This window comes from Lemur catta, chromosome 5, assembly GCF_020740605.2.
Source record: "Lemur catta isolate mLemCat1 chromosome 5, mLemCat1.pri, whole genome shotgun sequence".
In the NCBI taxonomy this organism is placed as follows: domain Eukaryota; kingdom Metazoa; phylum Chordata; class Mammalia; order Primates; family Lemuridae; genus Lemur; species Lemur catta.
The window spans coordinates 352,255-375,730 of NC_059132.1; the positions used below are offsets into that span (position 1 = coordinate 352,255).

Consider the following 23,476-nt stretch of genomic DNA (forward strand, 5'->3'; position numbering starts at 1 on the left):
GATGTATCCATTATAATAAAAATGTGCCTTTTTATAAGTTTAAGTTCAGCTGTTTCAAGAACCTTTTTTTAACCAAAGGAAGCATTATATATTAATATGGCTTCACCTGGATAAAACAGATGAAAGCGAACACTATATCCATTGCTGGACCAAACTTCATCATTTTTAAAACACAGATCATTTAATTGGGCTTACAAATTTGAAACAGCATATAAAGCATATTTTTCCATAGGACTTGTGCTTGAATTTCATACCCAAATTAAAAGATAAGTGACCATCTGAGGCACAAGCAACGGCTACCTGGTGGAATAAAAAAGCCGTATGCACAGCACAAAAACTCCTAAGGAATTACCTGATAGATGTCAGACAAACTGCTGCTCCCAGAGTCACTGGCAATGCTGCAGCCAGACTGACTAGAAGACACGTGAGTCACCTGTGGATGAGGGTTGTCTGTGAGGTGCATCTTGGTGAGATCAGCCGGAAGCTGAAGAAAAAATAGTTTAAGTTATTCCAAATGTCAAACTTTACCTTTTTAAAAGTCCTTGATACACTGTAACTTCTGCAACACATTTTTGTTTTACGTACACTGCTGTGCAACCTCATTTCTAACCTAAATTCTCATTCTTAGCAAAAACATTTTGAAATTATAATAACCAATTGTACTCTCTGAAACTATTAGGCAAGCCTACAGTGGTAAACCCACTAAACTCAAAAAAGACTGCAATTACTAATGGTATTTCAGAGGAAAAACTCAGCCCCTTCTTCCCTCCTCCAATAATAATATCAGCTGTTTCCACTGTACAGGGTAGGAATGCTATTAAAATACACACACACACACACACACACACATATCCCCTTACTAATACAAAACGGTGGCTAATACCAGGATAAAACAGCAAGACTTAGGACAAGTAACAAATTGACTATATTTAATATTCCAAGAAATACTGCACACAATCTTACACTTAATGTGGTATTAATCTGTAGTTGGCCCCTGAAAGCTTTATTAGTGATCAAAATGATTTAATGAATGTCTGTGCTAGGTACAGGGATACCAGAAACATGAGAAGGAAACGACTCCACTACCCCATCTTTAATATGGCCACGCTCTTACCAGTGGTACAGGTTGTACAATACATTCCAAACCATAAAATAAGACAGACAGCTCACAAAATGCTATAGGAGTTAAGACAAGAAACAAACACTATGTTCCAGTGTACTTAAAGTTTTACACAGGAGGTATGCTTATGTATTTTCCAAATAATTTCTCTGCAACTTGCTATTCAGAACCATTAAGAAAAATCAATTTAATTTTTAAAACAGGGTTTCTCATTGCTTTACTATAGGAAAACATTAAAGAAACACAGAGTGTAAATTAAATATACTCAAAAGGAGAAAACAGTCAAGTCTGAATTAATTATCTCAAGAGGGTTACTGTAATTATGAAAACTACACACAAAGAAACTACATCATGCAATTCCCCTGGGGATAATGGTGGGTTAGGTAATTCAGATGAATCCTATCACTAAGATAAACAGAAAACCCGGATATACACACAAACTACACACACAGTATCTCAACTTTGAGGTTGCTTTTACTCCTAAGAATATTTTTGAACCCTAAAGAAGAGGCCAATAGCCTGAGAAGCACTTCTGAAAGTCACTGGCGAAAGGGAAAAAGCTAAATCCCAGGGGCTAGAATGGAAGGGCCATATTTAGATTGGGACCCTGGAGAGTAAATTATACTCTAAGAGTAAATGCGACCAAATGTAAATTAATACTGACTTTAGCATCACCTCACAATACCTGATGCTGAATTAAGGTTATGTTGCCCAGGCTGGTCTTGAACTCCTGGCCTCAACTGATCCTCCCGCCTCAGCTTCCCAAAGTGCTGGGATTAAGGTGTGTCAGTCAACGTACCTGGCCCTACAGGGACATAGTTCTGTGATATGTCCCCTAGCCACACACCTGATGTTTCCTCAGTCTTTGCAAGCACTTCACCCCAACCAGAGAAACCATTCTTGCTGTTGCAGGGCAGGCAAATTTCAGCTCCTTTCTGCCTTCTTGCCCTCACTGACCTTATGGCCCGCTCTGGCAAGCAACGTGCCCCTTCTCAAAAGATCCAAGTTTTCATTTCCTTGTCAAGAGACAGTACTTTCTGCTCCCTCTTAGCCTCTGCAGGATAACTTTGTTACTTTGATCACTTACTGCTGTTTAGGAGACATTTTTTCATAGAAACAAAGGGTGCACACAAGTAGCGAATAAATGCTGGGAAGACACTGAGGATCTGTGAAGTAGCAGGGGGTGACAGCAGCATGTGCCTACGTATCACTTCATCCACGGGGCCAGCACGTGGCAAGTTCAAGTTTTGCTTTTTGGAAATCTATGGAATTTTTTTTCCCCAAATGTTTTCACTCTGTGGTTAGCTGAATCTGAGGATGCAGGAACCATGGATATAAAGAGCCAAGTATATGTTTATATTTCACTTTTACTACCTAGTGAAGGCCTAGCATAGTGATACCTACCCCCCACCACAATGCCTGCTCATTAAGTATCTGAAGAAGACATGAATGAATGTATTTGATTTCTGAACACTGTTACTGCTGCTCACAAGGGCTCCATGGATATTTGGACAAATGAAGTTTCAGCACAGTGTGTGCATTCAATACTTCACACAGCGTTGCACTTTCTAACTGCACACACTGTGGAATACTATTTCAGGATAAAACTCACAGGTATATTGCAAAAAAAAAGGTTCCATGGTAAATTGGAAAACAATGTCATGTTATATGCTCCTTAGCTCTTTACAACAAGCACATTTATGGAGAGTCGAAGAAGCCCTACAATAAAGAGATCTGTTTCACTCAGCATTCTTCAAACTCACTTCTCCCCAATATTCTTATTAATATCCTCCCAATGTAAGAAATAACATTTTGGGACAATCCCATCTAGTGTATACCTGATGCTAGTTATAACAAGAATGAATAAAAGTCCTGAGGTCTGGGAGAGTACAAGAAAAAATTAAAATAATAAAATAATAAATGTAACTTAAAAAGAAAGACTTCATTCTCACCAGGGGTAGAAAGCAGTGAAAACACTATCTGAGTTCTGGGGATGATTAAGACTAAATATACTGACAAAGACCCACAACTGCAGTGTCTCATCTGGCAATGCGAGTCCCACATGGAAATGAGCACTGCAGTGTGGCCAGTCCAGACTGAAACACGCTGAAGTATGAAATAACATATTGGACTTAGAAGACTTAGTACCAAAAAAATAAAAAATGTAAAACATCTCATTAATAATTATATTGTTTATTATATTGAAATAATAATTAGGATATGTTACATTTATTATTAAAATTAACTTCACCTATTTCTTTTTACATTTAAAATATGTGGCTACTAAAATGTTTAACAGTACATCTGTGGTTTACATTGTATTTCTGTTGAACAGTGCTAGGCCAGAGGCTTGAATGAGCATGACACAGTCAGGAAACAGCAACCAACCAGCTCAGCTGGACATCTATACAGGAGAGCAAGGTTCAGATGTGGCATTCTTGGGTGCTTTAATTTTTCCTATATTAGCAGAGAACTACTAAAGAGTTTTAAGCAAGAAAGTGACTGGAAGATATTTGCTTTTTAAAAGATTACTCTGGAAGCAAAGAAAATGAAATAGAAGAAAATCACATATATATGAGAAACAGGAGACATTAGTCAAAGCACAAGAAGGAGGCCTTTTCATACTTAAAATTAAGTCATTAGAATTATGAGAGAGCTTCTATGACTAAAGAGAGTGACATACAAAAAAAAGTGTAAGCTGACAGAGTTAAAAAATAGATTCTAAGGTCTAAAAAGTAGTCTGGAGCCTGCTTTACGGAGAATCTAAAATTTCTCAAAGTGCTAAAGAAAACAGCTGTATCTAGGACGGGCGCGGTGGCTCACGCCTGTAATCCTAGCACTCTGGGAGGCTGAGGCGGGCAGATTGTTTGAGCTCAGGAGTTCGAGACCAGCCTGAGTAAGAGCAAGACCCTGTCTCTACTAAAAATAGAAAGAAATTATCTGGACAACTAAAAATATATGTAGAAACAATTAGCCAGGCATGGTGGCACACGCCTGTAGTCCCAGCTACTGGGAGGCTGAGGCAGGAGGATTGCTTGAGCCCAGGAGTTTGAGGTTGCTGTGAGCGAGGCTGATGCCACGGCACTCACTCTAGCCCGGGCAACAGAGTGAGACTCTGTCTCAGAAAGAAAAAAAAAACAAAAAAAACCCAAAACCAGCTGTATCTAATCTTAGGAGCCTTGGGTGTGCATGCCAGGAGATCGGCACACTGTGCCTGGAGCATGCGAAACCACGGGGAAACACGGAGCATTCCTAACCCATTACTTTTACTAAAAGATGAGAGTTAGAGAGGGAAGTTGTTAAATGACTTAATATTAGAATTTTTCAATTCTAAGACATATATTTCTCCCCACTTTAATATTTTTGAAACCATAGAGAAACTTTCAATCAATATTCACATTTAATGGTGAATTTATGAAAGTAAATGCAGACAGACTTGTTGAGAAAACAGAAAATCTGTTTAAGAATGCTTGGCAAATTTGAGAACATGCAAGGAAACCAACGTGGCTGGAGTGAACAAGGAGAAGTACTGCAGAAGATAAAGAGAATAGGAGAGATCACACACTGTATAGTGGGTCATGGTGAAGACTCTGACTTTTACTCTGAAGAAAATCTGTCAAGGAGAGAGTTATCAGCCATGATGAATGCTGTGGATAGGTAAAGAAAGATAAGGTCCAGGTGTGGTGGCTCATGCCCGTAATCCCAGCATTCTGGGAGGCCGAGGCAGGAGGATTGCTTGTGGCCAGGAGTTTAAGACCAGCCTGAACCACATAGCAAGATCCCATCTATACAAAAAATACAAAAATTAGCCAGAGGTGGTGGCGCATGCCCATAGTCCCAGCTACTCGGGAGGCTGAGGCAGGAGGATCACTTCAGCCCAGGAGTTTGATGTTGCAGTGAGCTACGATGATGCCACTGCATTCTGGCCTGGGCATCAAAGCAAGACCCTGTCTCAAGGGAAAACAAAAAAGATAAGGACAAAGAAATTACCTGTAGTTTTAGCTGTATATAAACCAACCAGAGACTGCAGGAGCAGGAAAACAGAAGCCAATGTGGTAATAATGCCTTCTCTACCTGGTAAGCAGTCGTCACAACCCAGCAACTCTAACAGACCAGGAAGGTGAGCTTCCAGCTAACAATCATGCAGGCTAAGTCAACCCCAGGAAAAAACCCAAAAAACTCAACCAAGAAGAATTTACACTTGAAGAAAGAACCAATAAAATAATAAGAAAAAGAATAGCATCCATAAGATGAAAACAAGTTATAAAACAAAGGTAGTTATGAAAAAGCATCACTTAAGATATTTCGGAAGTAAATAATACAATGATTACATTTATAAATTTAAAAGATGACTAGCAGGATAGCAACTGTTCACACATGAAGAATGTAATTAGTGAGCTAGAAGATCAAACAGAATGTACAAACTGAGTGAGAATAAAGTATGAGACAAATGTTTAGACGCATTATGGACACACTCAGAGTTGTAATACCTTGAGAGAGGGGAGAAAATAAAGGAGTAGCAATTTTCAAAAAATAAATTTTTCACAACTGAAGACAAATGAGAATCTTCAGCTTGAGAGTGCTCCAAGTGCCAAGAAGAGGAAACAACACACAACATTAGACAATCCATGGTAAAATTTTATGGCATCAAGGACTAAAAAAAAAAAAAAAAAGCACAACTAACCACTAAAAAGAAGAAACAGGGTACTTAATAAAGGAACAAGAATTATAATGAGTTCAGACTTATGAGCAACATTGGATACCAAAAGACAGTGCACTAACTTTTTCAAAGGGCTAAAAGGAAAAGACTTTAGAATTTATTATTTTATATCCAACTAAACAATTACTGTAAGAGTAAAGAAGGCAATTTGACCATACAAGGACTTAAGGTTCATCCCCCCACAGAACACTGCTGATTTAGCTATTTATTTTTTATCAAGAAAATAAATGAATTCAGGAGTAGTAAAACGCAAGTATGTATTAGCATGGGCAAAATACATGAATAAATAAAAATAAAAACCAGTAAAATGTAGTAGAAAACCAAAAGTAGGAAGTATGAAAAATTAATAACGAGTTTTATGTGTTTAATCACAATCCAGAGTTAAGACTCCATCAACAGTAATGCGAGAGACCGGGGAAGGGACAGAGGGAAGGAGACATGCACTCTCATAAATACTTAATTTACACAGTAAAGTACCAATCACAGAATTCTGCTCATACAATATTTGCTGGCATTTAATGAAACCTTGGAATCCAATCTTTAAAATCCCCTTTGCCTCTTCTATGCTTATTAAATACTGGATCAAAAGTTGGCTACCAGTACCTACACAAAGGCTCATTTTTGTTAGTAATCTTAAAAAACAACCCCAATATCTCATTCTTAATTTTATTTGAAGCTTTATTACATTTCCTTTCTATGAGTGGCTCTGAACCTTAGCAGTGTCGCTGTCAAGCACCGGCACTGCCTGGGCCCCACAGGTGGCACCTGCACCAAGGGGCCTCCCAGGCCTCAGCAGATAATGCCACACGTACACTGCAGACCAACGCTTCTTTTCATCTCTTTCTGTTTCAATCACCTGTTTGCCAAATGGACGGTGAATTGAAATGTCCTTCCAGGAGCTGCCTTTGAAAAAGACACGCGGTGGGCTAGGCCAGAGAAAAGCGCACACCACGATGCCATCAGAGCCCTTTCTCCCTCAGCCGCCACTGACAGGACACTCTTTAAACAAAGACAAGATTTCAGACCATCCTAAGAGGTGCCTCTATTATGTCTGCCTCTATTCAAGAGTACAATAAAGAAATCTTAACACATTAAGTGTTATAATTTAAGAGTTTTCTAAAGCATTTAGTTTTATAAAAGAAAATTAAAATCCATACTTCTCCATTTTTCTGTTTTGAAATCAACATAACGACAGGAAAGATTATTTCAAGTTGACATCAAATTACAGACTACATAAACAGCCACTATGAACATTAAAATTTACTCAATTATAGTATATATTTTCCTGCAACCTAACCTGGCCTATTGTGTGGCATTTTGCTTCTTTGTGAGTTAATGTGTTTGTTTGAAAATGACAACTATGATAGATGACCTTAAATAGTCTCAAGCCACTAATGGTTTACTTACTACTACTTTGAAAATACTTAGGAACATTATTTAAATATTTTCACATAATTACTTTTCATGATGAGTATTTTCTTCATAGTATCTCACTGCTTAAGAATTATAACCTAGGCTTCATAAAGTAGCACAATTCAGTCAATTTATCTGATAGCACCTATCAGTGGAAAATGTTGTATAAGGTAGAGATTTGACTAATATATCTAAATATATCAACTATTTAAGGAAATGAAGCAACAGAATACACTTAAGTTAAAGAGAATGATCACAGATAAGTACAAAAATAGCCATGATCAAATAACAATTCAGTCTGGAGAGTACACCTCAAATGCACTGCATTTTAAGTCTTCAGATCAAAAGGCACTTTTCAAATTTTCTTAGAAGTCACATTGAATGTTTTAGACATTTCTTCAAATTAAAAATCAAAATGGCAATGAGAGTGAGCTTTTTAGACTGCTTTATAGTTCTTATTTTTAAAGTTTAGAAAATATAATAGCACAATAAAACTCATTTACATTCAAAATACATTGCAAATTTAATAACTAGATTATATAGAAAAGAATAACAATTACTTACTTTGGAGGCCCACGGCTGAAGACAATTGGCATAACAGCGAACAAGAAAAGCCATTTCCTAGGCTGGAAAGGGTAGTTTCCTTTTCAAATCACAGCCACACTGATAAGTACGGTGACAAAATTCTGTTAAGTTTCTTTTTACAAATCATACACCATTGCAGTGTTATATAAAGGCAGCCTCTCCAAACCCCCTTTGAAACCAAAATCGGGAGCTTTCAGGAGCTTACAGTATTGTTCTTGATAACTCTAACAATTCTCATCAAAATGTTCACTTGAACAAGCAAATCACAGTAAATCACGGTGTTTATACTTCTGGCTCAGAGCATACAGACATACACATGCATCCTCAAGCATCTGGCACAGACATGCAAAATGGTAGCACAACAGTTAATACAGTATCAATCAAAGCAAATAAGGCAACATGCACCGAATCTGTGTTCCTGGGTTCTGTGAAACCTTTCCTCTGTAATACAGCTTTGTCTTTTCTTCAACTTATTTCATTCTGTAGCACAAGCACTGCAGCGATTCTTCTGCATCAGAAGCAAATACTGTATCCTGAAGATTAAAGTTTCTTCTTTATATTCTTAGCCACCAGAGGTTTTTTTTTTTAAATCAACCGTTGAGCAAATGATAATTGGAAGATAATATGCTGTAACAGGTTTGTCCTGTAGAATATCTGAGAATCTCCAAAATTCAAATTATTTTCTCCTTTCACATGCACTATTTACAGCTAGCTCTGCAGTACTGCTTCTTGTTCTAATGCATCAGTAAAATAGCACTGTTGATGTAATTCTGGCTTTTCTGGCTAAAAATTTACATATGATATGGTACAAAAACGCTGTATCTTCTGCTAAAGCAAGACTATGTTAGTGTTTCTTAATTCCTACTGTCCTTGCCTGTTTCACAGCAGCTCCCTAAGGAGAAGCTCCTATTGATTCTATGCTCTGCAGTAAGATGAAATATCTAATAAGAAGGAAAGAGAGTGGGAGGAGAATAGAGCTAAAAGGATGACATCACCTGTACAGAAAGCCTTCAGAAACTGCATTAGATCAATTGGCTACTGTATCTGCAGATGTAGCCCAAAGAGCAGTTTATTGAAAACACACACATACACATACACACACACCCTCCCTTTCCTGAGACATGTCTGCAAGCTACATTCTGTAAGAAAAAAATTGGCTTAAGAACCTTTTCTATTTCAGTTTTAAAAATCTATTTTGCTTTTTAATTCTGTACATTGACACATAGCTGTATCTGGGAAGCCATATTTCCTAATATTACTATTAAATTTAACACAGTATTGTCCTCCCAAGGAAAAATAATTAGCTCTGGTAAGATAGTCTTGTACTCCAAACACATAAGGCAGCCTAGTTCTCAGATGTCACATATGCATTTGCAACACCACTAATTCGGGGGTTTTTGCTTGCAAAACTTGCTATTTATCATATAGCTGTTCTGAAAGGTATAATCTTCTGGATCATTTTAAATTTACATTAAAAATATAAAAAAAACTGGTACTAAGATTTGTATGTAAATAGTAAATTTAAAGGGAAACAACAGAACTTCATTTTGCAAGAGAAAGCTGAAAAAAATCATAGGCACAATAGCTGTAGCATTTACCAACTCCTTTGAGGAAGAATAATCTATATAATGTGGTATTTTTCTGTAGCTCAATTCCTAGAAAGAGACAAGAAGCCAGAAAAACTCAGAAGAAAATGATTAAACTCACTTCCAAAGTGAGCTTGAACTAAAGGAAATTACACCATTTTTGTATAAAAATTACCGAAAAAAAAAAATTAATTCTGCCACACCCTTTTCCATCTGAAAACACAATACCTCTAAGTACCTATCCTTGTTCTTTCTGCTTCTGCCACAAGGCACCTACTGCAGATACGCCCACTTCAGCTGGTAATGGTGCCTCTCAATGGCAAAAGACAGTTTCCAATGGTAAAATACAGTCAGATAGTTAACACCTCTAGGCAGAGAAATTATGAGAATAACAATCAGTGAACAAATCAAAGTAACAACTATTTTGCTTCATTCACCTAACACTTTCATTTCGGGGAGAAGGAGGTGTGCAACATAAGAGGAGGTAATTACCTGAGAGACAGATATTGTAACAAATGACTCCAACTGACTGCAAAAGAAACATCTTGTCACGAGGCACACACACAAAAATGAGTTTTTCAATACCTTTGGGGCAAGGTCTGAATTACTTTCAGAACAACACTATACTATCAATCTGAATTACACTGCTATTTACATGACTAGAATTTAAGTAAAACTAAGTATCATTCTGAATACTTTCAAAATACATGATTTATGAATTTTGATTTCCACAGAACTTCAGAATTATATTCTGCAAAAATTCCAAAATTCCAAAAAGATACACAGTATTTGCATTCAAATATAAGATTAAATCTCAAAAATTACAAATAAGCATGACTCCAGTTATCTGTACAGGTTGATTTTCAAGCACAAGTTTTTTAAAAATTTAATTAAAGAAGACTATAAATGAATTGAAATTTTAATAAATATTAAGTATTCAAGTATAAATTAAAACCTAATATCAATCATTCTTTAAAATATAAAAATGACAGTACATCCTTTCAATGTAGATGAAGACAAACTTCTGCTGATGATAAATTTCTTAAAAGATAAGCATTTTGTACATAAATCTTTGCAGTGAGATTCAAGAATATTTCAGTTGAGAACAATTACATTTGCACATAGCATCAACAGAATATATTACAGCCCAGTCAAAAAGCAAAACCCTACTGCTCACCTTCCCCCTTTGTATAAACCCTGCTGGTAACACACAAAGGAGAGTCTCAAGCTGAGCAAGGGAGACAGCCATCTCTTAGCTGCTTTAAAAAACTGCTGCCCTGTGTAAGAAATATAATCCACTAATGCCATGTGTTAGACCTACTGGAGTAAACACCAACTCAATAAAGGAATAAAACTCTCTTCTTCTTTAGTTTGGCTTGTAAGTGAAGCTGACATCATCCTTTTCCTTGTCCTATCAAATCATCTCATAGTAGCTGCTATTCTAGGGAACTGAATGGTGATCCTATCAAGTAAAATCTTCCTGTGCAAATAATACCAAGAAACAGCCAAATTCCATACTCAGCCTGTCAATCTAACAGCATTCTGATGAAATAATGACTTAACCTTTTAATTAATTACTGAAGGAAGAAATAAACACCTTTTGAAGAGAATAGTCAGTAATTTATCAATTAATAACTAAAATGATTAGGCAAATGACCTATTTTTCACTTGTATCACTTTCAGAATTTTATCACGATCTCATCTGGTTATCTTACCACTTCAAATAAAGTAACTGCAGCAAGGGAGAAAATCCTGATCTATACATTGTCTAGGAATTATCACTATAGGATAGCCACTGAAGAACCCATTTCCCCTGCATAGGAAATGCCATGATGGAAAGCCATAGTGATATCATCTTCTTTAGCTTTAAAAAGGTGTGTGTGTGTTTAAAAAGCAATGTGTGTTGACTTCGCAAAGCTTCAAACCATTAAGAAATCTTTTTACAAAAATGTAAATGCCATACAGTTATTAAAATTTATGTTAACTGTATAAACTATAAACAAAGAATACAAACTGAAACATTTGAAACCTCATTGTATAGAAAACCAAAGATAAGGTTCTGCCAGTTACTGAGCTACCAGCGCACCTTTCAGGTCAGTGGGTGACAACACTGAGGAGGGGGAGGGGAAAGGTCACCACAGACAAAGAGAGCTATCAGAGGACATATATTCCAGGCATTATGAAAACTAAAAAACCAACAGTAACAAAAACAAGATTTATACTAATCTCAGGCATAGTCATACCATTTATTCCCTATCTGCACGGTGAAGTAATATAATCACAATTTAGAGAAGCCACAATCAAAAGGAAGTGAGGAACAGAAGAATTATCCTGTAGTTTTACAAAATAAAAGAAACAGGGCCCTCATTTCTGTATTTTAGTGATAAGTATTTGGTCTTTGAAATATAAACTGTTAAATGTACTGATTTATATAGTAAAAACACTTTAATCCTTTTGGAAAATAAACGGCTGCAATGGTCAGCGGTAACATACAAGTCCTTTTAAAGGATCATCGAAAGCTTTTCCATCCCCTTTGCTCTCTGCTTAACCTGAACATCTGAAATGAATCTTTGTAGCTATCAGACATGGTTAACTCTAATTACTGGTGCCCCTCAGGAATTCTGGCTTTCAAACTGCATCCCACCTATTCCACAGCCTTCCTGAAGGAAGGGAAGCCAGAGTCCAGTCTCCTTCTATTCTGTCGTAAGATACAGTGTGCTTCAGCGTACTGTCGTCTATGTCCACCAACTGACCACTCCCCTGTGCTGTCGAAAAACTGTCAAAGCCACCAGCAGGCCACATGTGCACCATGAAATACGACCCATCCTTAAGGGAGCGACAGAGGAAGAAAAAGCAAAAGGGAGAAGCCGTCATCATCAACTAAGGTGATGTAAGCTTCTATAATTAGACTCGGTGAAATTGAACGAACAATAAAAGGCACCACCATGCTGCTACTTCCCCTACGCTGCGCAGTTGTATCAAGCACTTTCACACAAGCACAAAAGAACAGACTTCGCATATGTCGTAGTCAGTCAAGTACGTTAACAGTACAGGCAAACCCAAAATTTTAAAATAGTGTTAATTTTTCTCAAAAAATAACATCTGCCCAATACTTAGAGGAGAGCCATATGTAAACATGACAGGAAAATGAAGCCTCATTTTAAAATCAACTATCTGTAAATTCCCGGACTACATTAGAAATTACCTTTATATCACTTCTCTAATTTTAAATATTACATTTTCTTGTACTATAAAGGCCACATACAGAACACAGCACAGTTACGAAACACATAACAAATCAAACTAAAAGGCAGTAACAATCAGCATTAATTTGTTTGCTGTATCTGAGTAGGTGTTATTCCCCTTCCAACTGGAATGCTGCCACAAATAATTGTCTTAGATCACTGGTATACATTAATATCTGAGTTGCTTTAAACAATCATCAAAAGAGCTTTCTTTAACAATCACTGTGTAAAGTGTTTCAAGTATGATACAAATATTCCTGATTCTAGTTCCCTGGGCAAATGCACCCGAATCAGCGTCACCTGTAAGGGAGGGAGAGCCGCCCCAGCCGACCGGAGAGGCACGCCTTGTCTGTTCCCCTCAACAGCCCTCCGGTTTATACAGTGAATGACAATTTTTAAAATGACTACTTAGAAGTCATATTAATACATAACCTTAAGAATAATTTTCATACCTTTAACCCAATAATTTAATTTGTATGAATCAATCTAAGGAAATAATCAGAGTCATGTATATATTTATCTGTAATAATTGTAATATTAAGAGGAAAAAAATTAGAAGCTGCATGAGAATGCTTTGTTACATTAATATGACATAATATTTTTATTCAAAATAATGCTTGGGAAAACTTTAACTGCATGAGAAATAACAAGGCAGGATATATAACTAAATATTTGGCATTACTTAAATTAGTTGAAAGATCTGAATTAATCAAAAGGTATCCACAGCCGGCTCTGTGTGCCTGTGGCTCTGCCACCATGGATTAACCAACCACAAACTGAAAATATTCAGGAAAAAAACTAATAAAAATAATACAACAATAAAAAATAACACAATTTTAAAGCATACAGTATAACAACTATTCACATAGCATTTACTGTATAAGGTATCATAAGTAATCTAGAAGTGATTTAAAATACAGTCATGTGTCACTTAATGACAGGAATACATGCTGAGAAATGTGCTGCTAGGCAATTTCGTCACTGTGTGGACATCACAAAGTGCACCTACACACACCTAGAGAGCGGAGCCTACTACACACCTAGACTATATGGTAGCCTATTGCTCCCAGGCTACAAACCTACACAGCATGTTACTGTACTAAATAATGCAGGCAAATGTAACACAATGGTAAATACTTGCATACCTAAATATATCTAAAAACACAGAAAAGGCACAGTAAAAACAAGGTATTATAACCTTTGGGACCACTGTCACATGTGCAGTCCAGTGTTGACTGAACATCATCATGTAACACACTCCTGTACATGGGAGGAGCTGGAGGTTACACACAAATACTACGCCGTTTTACTTAAGGGACTTGAACATCCTCAGATTCTGATATCTGCATGGCGTCCTGGAACCAGGCCCTCAAGGATGTGGAGGGACAACTGTACATTAAAAATCATCAGTAACATTAGCTATCTCCAGTTTTGAGGATTATAACAAATTCATTTCTTTCTTAATACTTTTGTATACGTTTTGCATATCTACAAAGAGTATATTTTTTCACAAAATTTTTTAAAAAAATCTCCTATAGACTGGCATTTGTCCTAGTTTTAGGTATATCACTTCTGTGCTTTTTCTCTATCTGTGGACTCACCAGCCTCTAATTAAGGTACAAGAGCCTGCTATCACAAATTCTACATTATTTCCTAGAAGACAAATAAGGAGCATAATTCTAAGATACTAAATGCTCATGAACAAAAAGACAATATCCTTTCCTGTTTTTAAGGTGGAAAACACCACAAAGAACACAACAGCTTTTAAGAGCACTCTGGGTTGTAAACAGGGAGAGGAGAAGCAACATTCAAAGCTGCAGATACTCGGAGGCAGGCTCCAAACTTCTCAGGGGCAGCATGACCAGCACTCACTGCCTTCTACACAGACAGGATGAGCAAAGGCTCCAGATACAAATGTCCTAAGTTTAGTAGTGACAGAGGACTGTTTATGCACTCATTATTTCATTCTACAAGTATTCACCAAACACCAAATATAAGTAAAAACAATCAGGATCTATCAAGCCCACAAATACAAAAGGAAGTTCACAATGTTGACAGTTTCTTCATCAAACAGTGACTTTAACTTATACAGTTCAATCTCCAAATTCTCCGGATGACTGACGCAACACAAGTGTTTCTACCTCCTTCACTTTGACGTGTATAAATGTTTCAACTGTCTTTCACTAGTGCTCCGTGAGAATATCTTAGCAATCATGTGTTTGGACCAATGTCCTCTAGTTTCTCATGAGCAAGTAGTGTGGGGCAGGGTCCTATTTCTTACTACAGGAATGACTCGATCAATAAAACACACACACACACACACACACACACTCAGAACCCATAAAAGCAAAACATATCTTGGTAAAAACCTGAAGAGGTCACACCTGTGGTCCAGTGGAAGCAGCTAGCCATTATTCAGTGTACCACTGTAAAAGCAGTAAGTGATCTGGTGTCCTTTTTAAATGACCTTTTATTCAGCTGCCTTGACAAGAGTGCCTTAATCTCTCTAAATATGCTCTGAATCCAAACAGAACACGGAGCACTGCAGGAAAGTGAGGAACAGAAGGTGCAATCACGGAAGTAGCAAATGAGAAAGAGCTGCTTGCTGCATTAGTAAAGTGTGAGCCTAAAACAGAGCAGATTTCAGAGTGTCACATGATCCTTCCATCCACTAATACTACCCCAAAACAAACAAGCGGGCAGAAAGAAAATACGTAAAGAAGTCTGAGCAAAATGAAACCCTCCAAATTTAAAACCCTGATCCATGATGCTGCCATGGAAATCCTTCTTTCCAGGTGTTCTCTTGGGAAGAGCCAACTGGCTCCATGTCTGTGCAGGTGCTATGATGAAGAAAGCAGAGAGAAGGCAGACAGAAGCTTACTCTGTGCCTAAGAATGTAAAAGCACCATAAAGAACAAGAAAGAAAAAATTATTATTCAGCCTACTGAGGAACTTGGGATCTAGTTAAGGAGGTAACAGACATATGTAACACTCACACTGTTTATATTTAAAAACACAGCAGCAGAAGAAAGGAGAAATCAAAAAGGACTATAATTTCATAACTAAAATACCTGAATGCCAACAAAGTTTTTTGAAACTTTGAAGAATGTCCAGATTTTTATCTGGTTCAATCATACTTCTATAAAAATGACTGGGTATGAATGATGTCTGACATTCTAGAGATTCATTTCAAGCTAAATAAAGGCATATTTGGAGCTTGACCTTAAGGAAACCAAGATGTTTCATCTTCAATGGTCTTGGCTCACGTCCACATACACACCAATATTGAGATTTCAACTCATGACATTTTAAAATGTTTACTGTTACATGCTATTTAAAATAAAGCAATCAACTACATATAAAGAATACAGGCATTTAAAACATTCTTAAATAAGTGTTAATTTTATTTTGTTACCTTCAAAACAGAGCAGAAAGTAGGAACACACGGCATATAAATCCAGGGAACATCTTATGGGACTAATGAAAAGAAGCCCATTCTATAAACAGGAAATGTCACAGAAGGCGTCTCTAGAGAGCTGACGGATGAATGGACTCTTGGGAACTGAGCAGGACTTTGCTGGGAGAACACTATGGATAAACGGAGCAAGTGGCAAGGTAAGACTCAAACCGACTCATCAAAGGACAGAGTTACATTAGGTAAAGAAGCCGTAAGAGCCTTCCAGGGAAAGAGAGCAGGATCAAAGGAAGGTCCAAAACATAATGGGGCAAGAAAGCTGAAAAGGTAAATTGCAGCTAAATGAGGAAAGGATTTATATACCACATAAATTCAAAACTTTTAAAAGCCATATACTGGGTTGGAAAAAGTTTGACCTACATTTCTAACACATGTAATTTATTTAAAAATTAACACATGTATTACTGGCAAAATACTTTGTGTTCATTATGAAATATACACAAAATATACAAAATCCCTAGAACTTTAAAAGGATAAATAGTACATATAAATCCTATTATATTCTACTATTTTCTTCCCACATCCTGAAGACTGTTTTGCAATCTATAATGCATTTTAAGGCACTTGGGCTACACGACTGACCTGGCTAACTACTATCAGAAAGGCGGCCTTCAAATGAGTATTCCAAAACCAGAGTCATCATTTCTTGGCAGACATCCTCTGTCGCATTTAATTGGCTTTTAGCTACTTAGTCTATACAGTAAAGCAAATTCAATGGCTTTCATATACATATTTTGACTATTTTATCTTCTAAGGTTGGACAAAGAAACTACCTTGTTCAAAGTGAGTTATTCTGAGGCTATGCCACAATTTTTTTTTTTTTTTTTTTTGAGACAGTGTATCACTCTGTTGCCCATGCTGGAGAACGGTGGTGTGCTCACAACTCACTACAACCTCAAACTCCTGGGTTCAAGTGATCCTCCTGTCTCGGCCTACCGAGTAGGTGGTATTATTGGTATGCACTACCATACCTGGCTGATTTTTTAAAAATTTTTTTGTAGAGACAAGGTCTCATTATGTTGCTCAGGCTGGTCTCAAACTCTTGGCCTCAAGCGATCCTCCCGCCTCAGCCTCCCAAAGTGCTGGGATTACAAGCAGGAGCCATTGCACTAGGCCTACAAAAACTTCTTGAGGGCAATAGTTCACTGATCGTTGTTTGTACTAACTTCAAGCCAACCTGAGTTTATTTTTCTTACCCTTTATTCTCCCTTTGTTCAGATTCTTAAGGTTTTTTTCATTTAATTTAACATATTTACATATTTTGTAAGTGTACTTTTTACATCCAAGTATGTAAAACAGATATTAATAAATAGTAACATTCTGTAAGCAATGGGAACAAAGATATTTTTTGAATATTTACAATAACAACAATAGCAGTAAGAAGCTGCTGGCATTACTGAATTTTTTCAGGGCACCAGACACTACGCAGAGCCCTTTGTATGTACATTTTCTCACTTAATTCTTCTATAAACCTGTATGTTATGTATCAAAGCACATGTGGAAAGGTCACACAACTCGCCCAGTGTCACACAGGAGGTTACGTACGCTGGTAAAACAACAGGCACTGTTAACTCTCACTCTCTTTGATAGGCAACAGCCCCTGAGGAGACAACGATGATGGTTCACATTGTCAAGGCATGTATCTGCTGAGGGAGAGACAGACATGTGAATAAACAATTACAATGCAGTGTAATGAGTAGTTGCAATAAGCGAGGCATTACGGGAACACAGATGTGCACCTAACCCTTTTCAAGAAAAAAATTACAGAGCCCTCCCTTGAAATGATGTGAAATTAAGTCTTGAGGATGAGGTTTTTGTTAAAGGGGCAAAGAATAAAAGGGCATTCTAAGTAAAAGAAATAGTGTATATTAATATAAGAGACAGACATAAAAACATGATTTCTTCAAGGATCAACAAATTTGTTTAGTATGGCCAAAAGGTATGGAATACATCCAAAAAGAGAAAAAGATAAAATTGGAGAGGTGGACAAAGTACAGACCTGTGCTGTCCCATATGGTAGCTACAAGCCACATACAGTTATTTGCATGTAAATTGCTTTAAATTAAATAAAATTAAAATATTATATCCTCAGTCACACTAGTCACATTTTAAGTGTTCAATAGCCACACATAAATAGCTGCTACCAATTTCAACGGCATCGATACAGAAAAACATTTCCATCATTGTAGAAAATTCTATTAGAACTGGTCTAGACTATGAAGATCCACACTAGATCACTGGAATTTTTCTGATAAATGGTGGTAGGCTAGGAAAAGACCTAAGAGTTTAAAACAAGTGATATTGTTAAAGCTTCATTTAGAACTTCATTCTTCACATAGAAGAAAACTAGACTAGTTGGTGGTAGAGGTTAGGAGAAGATGTAGGGAACAAAGCTAGTAGCAAGGAAACCATGTTCAGAGAGAAGAAAAAAACAAATTTTAAAATCAAATAAACAAACTGATTTTATGGATATCCTCTGATAAAGACATTACATAATACTTTTCAGTTTTAAAAAATTTTCCAAATTTCCTAAAATGGGAAAACACTGCTTTTACAGTGTAAGGTAGCTGGGGAGTTTAGGAGATGCTATTACAGCAGTCCTGTTAAAGAAAAAAGTAAACACCAAAGTAATGAAACTGAGAGAAAGGCACACGTTTTGAAACATTTGACAGGAAGATCTACAGATAGTACTGACTGGTTAGACTGCGAATGTGCACACGTTTTCCAAATACTTCAGCAACCACCCCAAAAGACAGGCAGACCTGATATCATCATCCTCATTTTCAGAGGTGAAGTAACCAAAGCACAAAGGGTTAGATGAACTGCCCCAGTCACACAGTTAATGAGGAAAGGATCCAAGGCAGATGGCTCATCTAAACGCTAGACTCCTCCTACTTGGCTTAACTACCCATCCTACTCATCAAATACTGCTCCCAATCACCTTTGTGCTATCTAAATGCTAAATACATATTCCTCAAAGATCAAAGCTCTGAAATTTCTAATAATATTTGAAGACATTTAAATTTGTTGTGAGGAAAAGATTTCGATAGATATTTTACAAAAGAATACATATATGCAAATAGATAATAAGTACGTGAAAAGATGCTCAACAGCACAAGTCATCAGGAATATGTAAATTATTTGGGAGGCCGAGGTGGGAAGATCACTTGACGCCAGGAGTTTGAGACCAGCCTGGGCAACACAGTGAGAACCTGTCTGTACAAAACAAGTTTAAAATAATGAGCTGGGAATGGTGGCACACGGCTGTAGTCCCAGCTACCCAGGAGGTTAAGGCAGAGGATTGCTTGAGCATAGGAGTCTGAGGGTTCAGTGAGCTGTGATCATGTCACTGCACTCTCGCCTGGATGACAGAGCAAGACCCTGTCTCTAGAAGAAAAAAAAAAAAAAAAGGAGTATGTAAACTAAATTCAAAATGAGATACCACTATATTAACTGTTAGAATTTTAAAAATAATAATAACATCTGACGATACCAAGTGTTGGTGAGGATGTGGAACAACTGTCACTCTGATAGATAATAAAAAGAATATAAAATGGTACATCCACTCTAGATAACAATATGGTAGTTTCTTAAAAAGTGAAACATACATTTACCATATGACACAGTCACCCACCCCTGAGTATTAACATAAGAGAAATGAACATACATGTATCAACAAAGACTTGAACATAAATGTTCATAGCAGCTTTATTTATAATTGCCCCAAACTGGAACAAACCACATATCCATTAACAGGTGGACAGAGAAACAAACTGTGGAATATTCGTACAACAGAATACTACTCAGCAAAAAATAGGGGGAAAAACTATTTATATATACAACTGGGATAAACCTCAAAATCATTATAACGAGTGAAAGAAGCCAGGCTAAAAAAATTCATACTGTAAAATGCTATTTATATAAAATCCTAGAAAATAAAACTAATCTACAGTGACAGAAAGCAGACTGGTGATTGCCTGAGGGTGAGAATTTATAAAAGAATGAATTCCAAAGGGAGACAAGGAAACTTTAAGGGTGATGAAAATAATCATTATCTTGATTATGGTTGACGGTTTCAAAGGCTTATACATATGTCAAAACTGATCAAACTGTAAACTTTAAATATGAGTAGTATATTATGCTTTATATCTCAATAAAGTTATAAAAATAATATCTCAAAAAAATTATTGCAAACTTTGAGAGTAATACCCAAAGGAGTTTTAATAATGTTATTGCTGCTATAGAAGTGCTCTTTCTACATTTAAACAAAAAAAAAAAACCTTTCACATTAAGATTATGGTTCTCACTTTATACAAAGGAATGTATGACAAAACTATGAAAATATTTCACATCAATAACCCATCATTTTCAGTCATTCTAAGCATTCAGTTAGGAAATACATACAAAATCTTCAGTACAAAACCTTGATACACAGGTTGCCTACTAAAGACTAGAAAGTAATTGAACAAAGTAACAGTAACAAAATATTCTGTTCATCTTTAAGAATTTTTTTACATTCAGCACTCCAGCAAGAAAAAGTTGATTATGGTTTGCAAATTAAAAAAAAAAAAAACTATCAAATTTACACCGTTGTCTAAAAGAAAGAATGATTCCTCTTGATTTGTCCCTCTCTGAACTGCTGACAACAGAAGACATGAAGGACTATATAGTGACCATAAAACCAATTCCCTACCTGGATGCTTTCATAAATACTATTAAGATTTTTGCTACAAAATTTAGCTGGGCATGGTGGCATGCACCCATAGTCCCCGCTACTTGGGAGGTTGAGACAGGAGGATCACTTGAGCCCAAGAGTTTGAGGTTGCAGTGAGCTATGGTGATGTCACTGCACTCTGCTCTGGGCAACAGAGCAAGATCCTGTCTCAAAACCAAAATAAAACAAAAGAAAATGTTTGCTACCTAACATCCTTACCCAGACCAGCTGCCAATATATAGGACTTTGGCCAGATGGACAGGTTTTACATAACTGATGACATTAATTAAAAGTAAATGTCACACCAGTTACAGATTCCCTTGTTCTTGCCCATTCCTACTGCTTCACTTTACTATAAAAAAATAAATGAAAACTTCTCAATATTGCATTTTCTAAGTTGACTGAAATATATCCTATTTAGAGGAAAAAACCCTATTAATTAATAATTAAAGAAATAGCTGATGCAAGTAACAACACCAAAAGACTTTGCTAAACTAGTTTCATCATTAGTAAGTCAGTTTTGTCTAAATTGCATCAAATACCTCTCCCCTTTCCATGATTTACCAAATTCTTGACAGTACTTAGTAGAATAACCACCTAACACTAACTATACATGCAAAAATGTCACTCTACTTAGAGTTACCCAAGAAAAACAATCCAAGGAGTGTGCCTATTGCTCTTTCTGGTCTACTCAGGAAACCAGCATATCCATAAGAAAACAACTTTAAGCACACAGAAGGGCTAAATGCAAATTAGTCATGAGCATAAGCAACAACTATTAAGAGAAAATCTGAAATCTGTCTAGGCTTCATGACACAAGACCAACCAAAATCTGGAAAAAGAACACACTAAAGTCGAGACTAAAATAAGCAAACAATCAAAACACACACAACAAGGGCCAGGAATGGTGGCTCAGGCCTATAATCCCAGCACTTTGGGAGGCTGAGGAGGGAGGATTGCTTGAGCCAGGAGTTCAAGATCAGCCTGGGCAACATAGCGAGACCTTGTCTCTACAGATAAAAAAAAAAAAAAATTAGTGGTGGCGCATGCCTGTAGTCCCAGCTACTGGGAAGGCTAATGAGGCAGGAGGATCCCTTGAGCCCAGGAGTTTGAGGTTGCTGTGAGCTAGGATCTGATGGTGCCACTGCACTCTAGCAAGACCCTGTCTCAAAAAAAAAAAAAAAATTACAATAATGTAAATAAGTTCAACTTGCCAATTTAAAAACAAATTAGGACAAAGATTTTATGGTGGGTTAAAAAATGATAAAGCAATGTAGTCCCTACAAGAGACATATTTAAGAAAGGATACATCAGATGAGTATGAACCAAAAGAAAGCTACGGTAGAAATCATAATAAAGTTTAAGGTAAAAAATATCATAAGGGACAGGCCGGGCAAGGTGGCTCACGCCTGTCATCCCAGCACTCTGGGAGGCCGAGGCGGGTGGATCACTCAAGGTCAGGAGTTCGAGACCAGCCTGAGCAAGAGTGAGACCCCGTCTCTACTAAAAATAGAAAGAAATGATCTGGCCAACTAAAATATATATAGGAAAAATTAGCCAGGCATGGTGGCGCATGCCTGTAGTCCCAGCTACTCGGGAGGCTGAGGTAGTAGGATTGCTTTAGCCCAGGAGTTTGAGGTTGCTGTGAGCTAGGCTGACGCCACGGCACTCACTCTAGCCAGGGCAACAAAGTGACACTATGTCTCAAAAAAAAAAAAAAAAATAACATAAAGGACAAACTGAGATATTATATACTGATATAACGAAAACGTATCATCATCATGAACACATCCACAGCAAAAAATAAAGCTTTTAATATACGTCAGGAATAAATACCACAAATATGGGGGTAAAAATTCAAGCGTAGCTGAGAATTTTAACATCAACTGATCAAGGAGAGAACAACAGAAGCAGAGATATTGAAGACCCAAGCAAAAAAACTAGAGAATACCTATTATACCCCATCTCTTACAAAAAAACCCAAAAAACAACAACAAAAACCAAGCACACACACATACACAATTTTAATTCTTTAGCTCATACAAGGAGAACCAAATAGTACAATTAAAGATTCTTTAAGCAATTCTCCTTCTTGGAATTTTTTCTGAAGAAATCAAGATGTGGGCATACATAACCACAAAGATATTTAGCATCTTATTTTTTAAAAAATAAAAACGCTAAAAACAATTCATATGACGAAACATTAGAAATTAAATAATGACATATTATTACAATGGATTACCACGTAGTCATTAAGAATAATATTGTAAAAACCCATTTAACAGCATTCAAACATGTTCACATTATATATTTAGGTTTTAACAAGTTAAAAACCATTATATATTTAAGTTTTTAAAAGTTAGTAAAAAACCTTACATATCTACCCACATGTTGAAAAAGCTTTATCTAAGAATATACAAAATGTCATCCAATGGTTTTATAACTGGGTGGTAGGAACAATCAATTTCTGATTTTTCAAAAATGAACACATTATTTGTGTAATAAAGGCAAAATAAGTCAGCTAAAATTAATCAGTAATGACGAAATTTATTGTATAAAAAAAGAAAGAAATTGTTAAATAGTAAAAATATGAAACGAACCTTGCATGGCTCTGGATA

At 36.6% G+C, this 23,476-nt stretch overlaps 1 protein-coding gene across 12 annotated transcripts in view; it reads right to left on the reverse strand.

The window, feature by feature from the left end:
- RAPGEF6 (Rap guanine nucleotide exchange factor 6) overlaps window positions 1-23,476 on the reverse strand; it is a 170,261-nt gene that overhangs the window by 93,284 nt on the left and 53,501 nt on the right. For 9 of the 12 annotated variants that reach the window (XM_045550721.1, XM_045550716.1, XM_045550720.1 and 6 more), the window contains one exon: window positions 353-484. The exons of 1 other annotated variant lie outside the window; for it this stretch is intronic. In XM_045550721.1, the coding sequence (XP_045406677.1) occupies window positions 353-484 (132 nt within the window). Of the gene's footprint in view, window positions 1-352; window positions 485-7,817; window positions 7,880-23,476 lie in introns of those variants that run through there. 2 more of the 12 variants (XM_045550726.1, XM_045550725.1) reach the window with 1 other exon arrangement.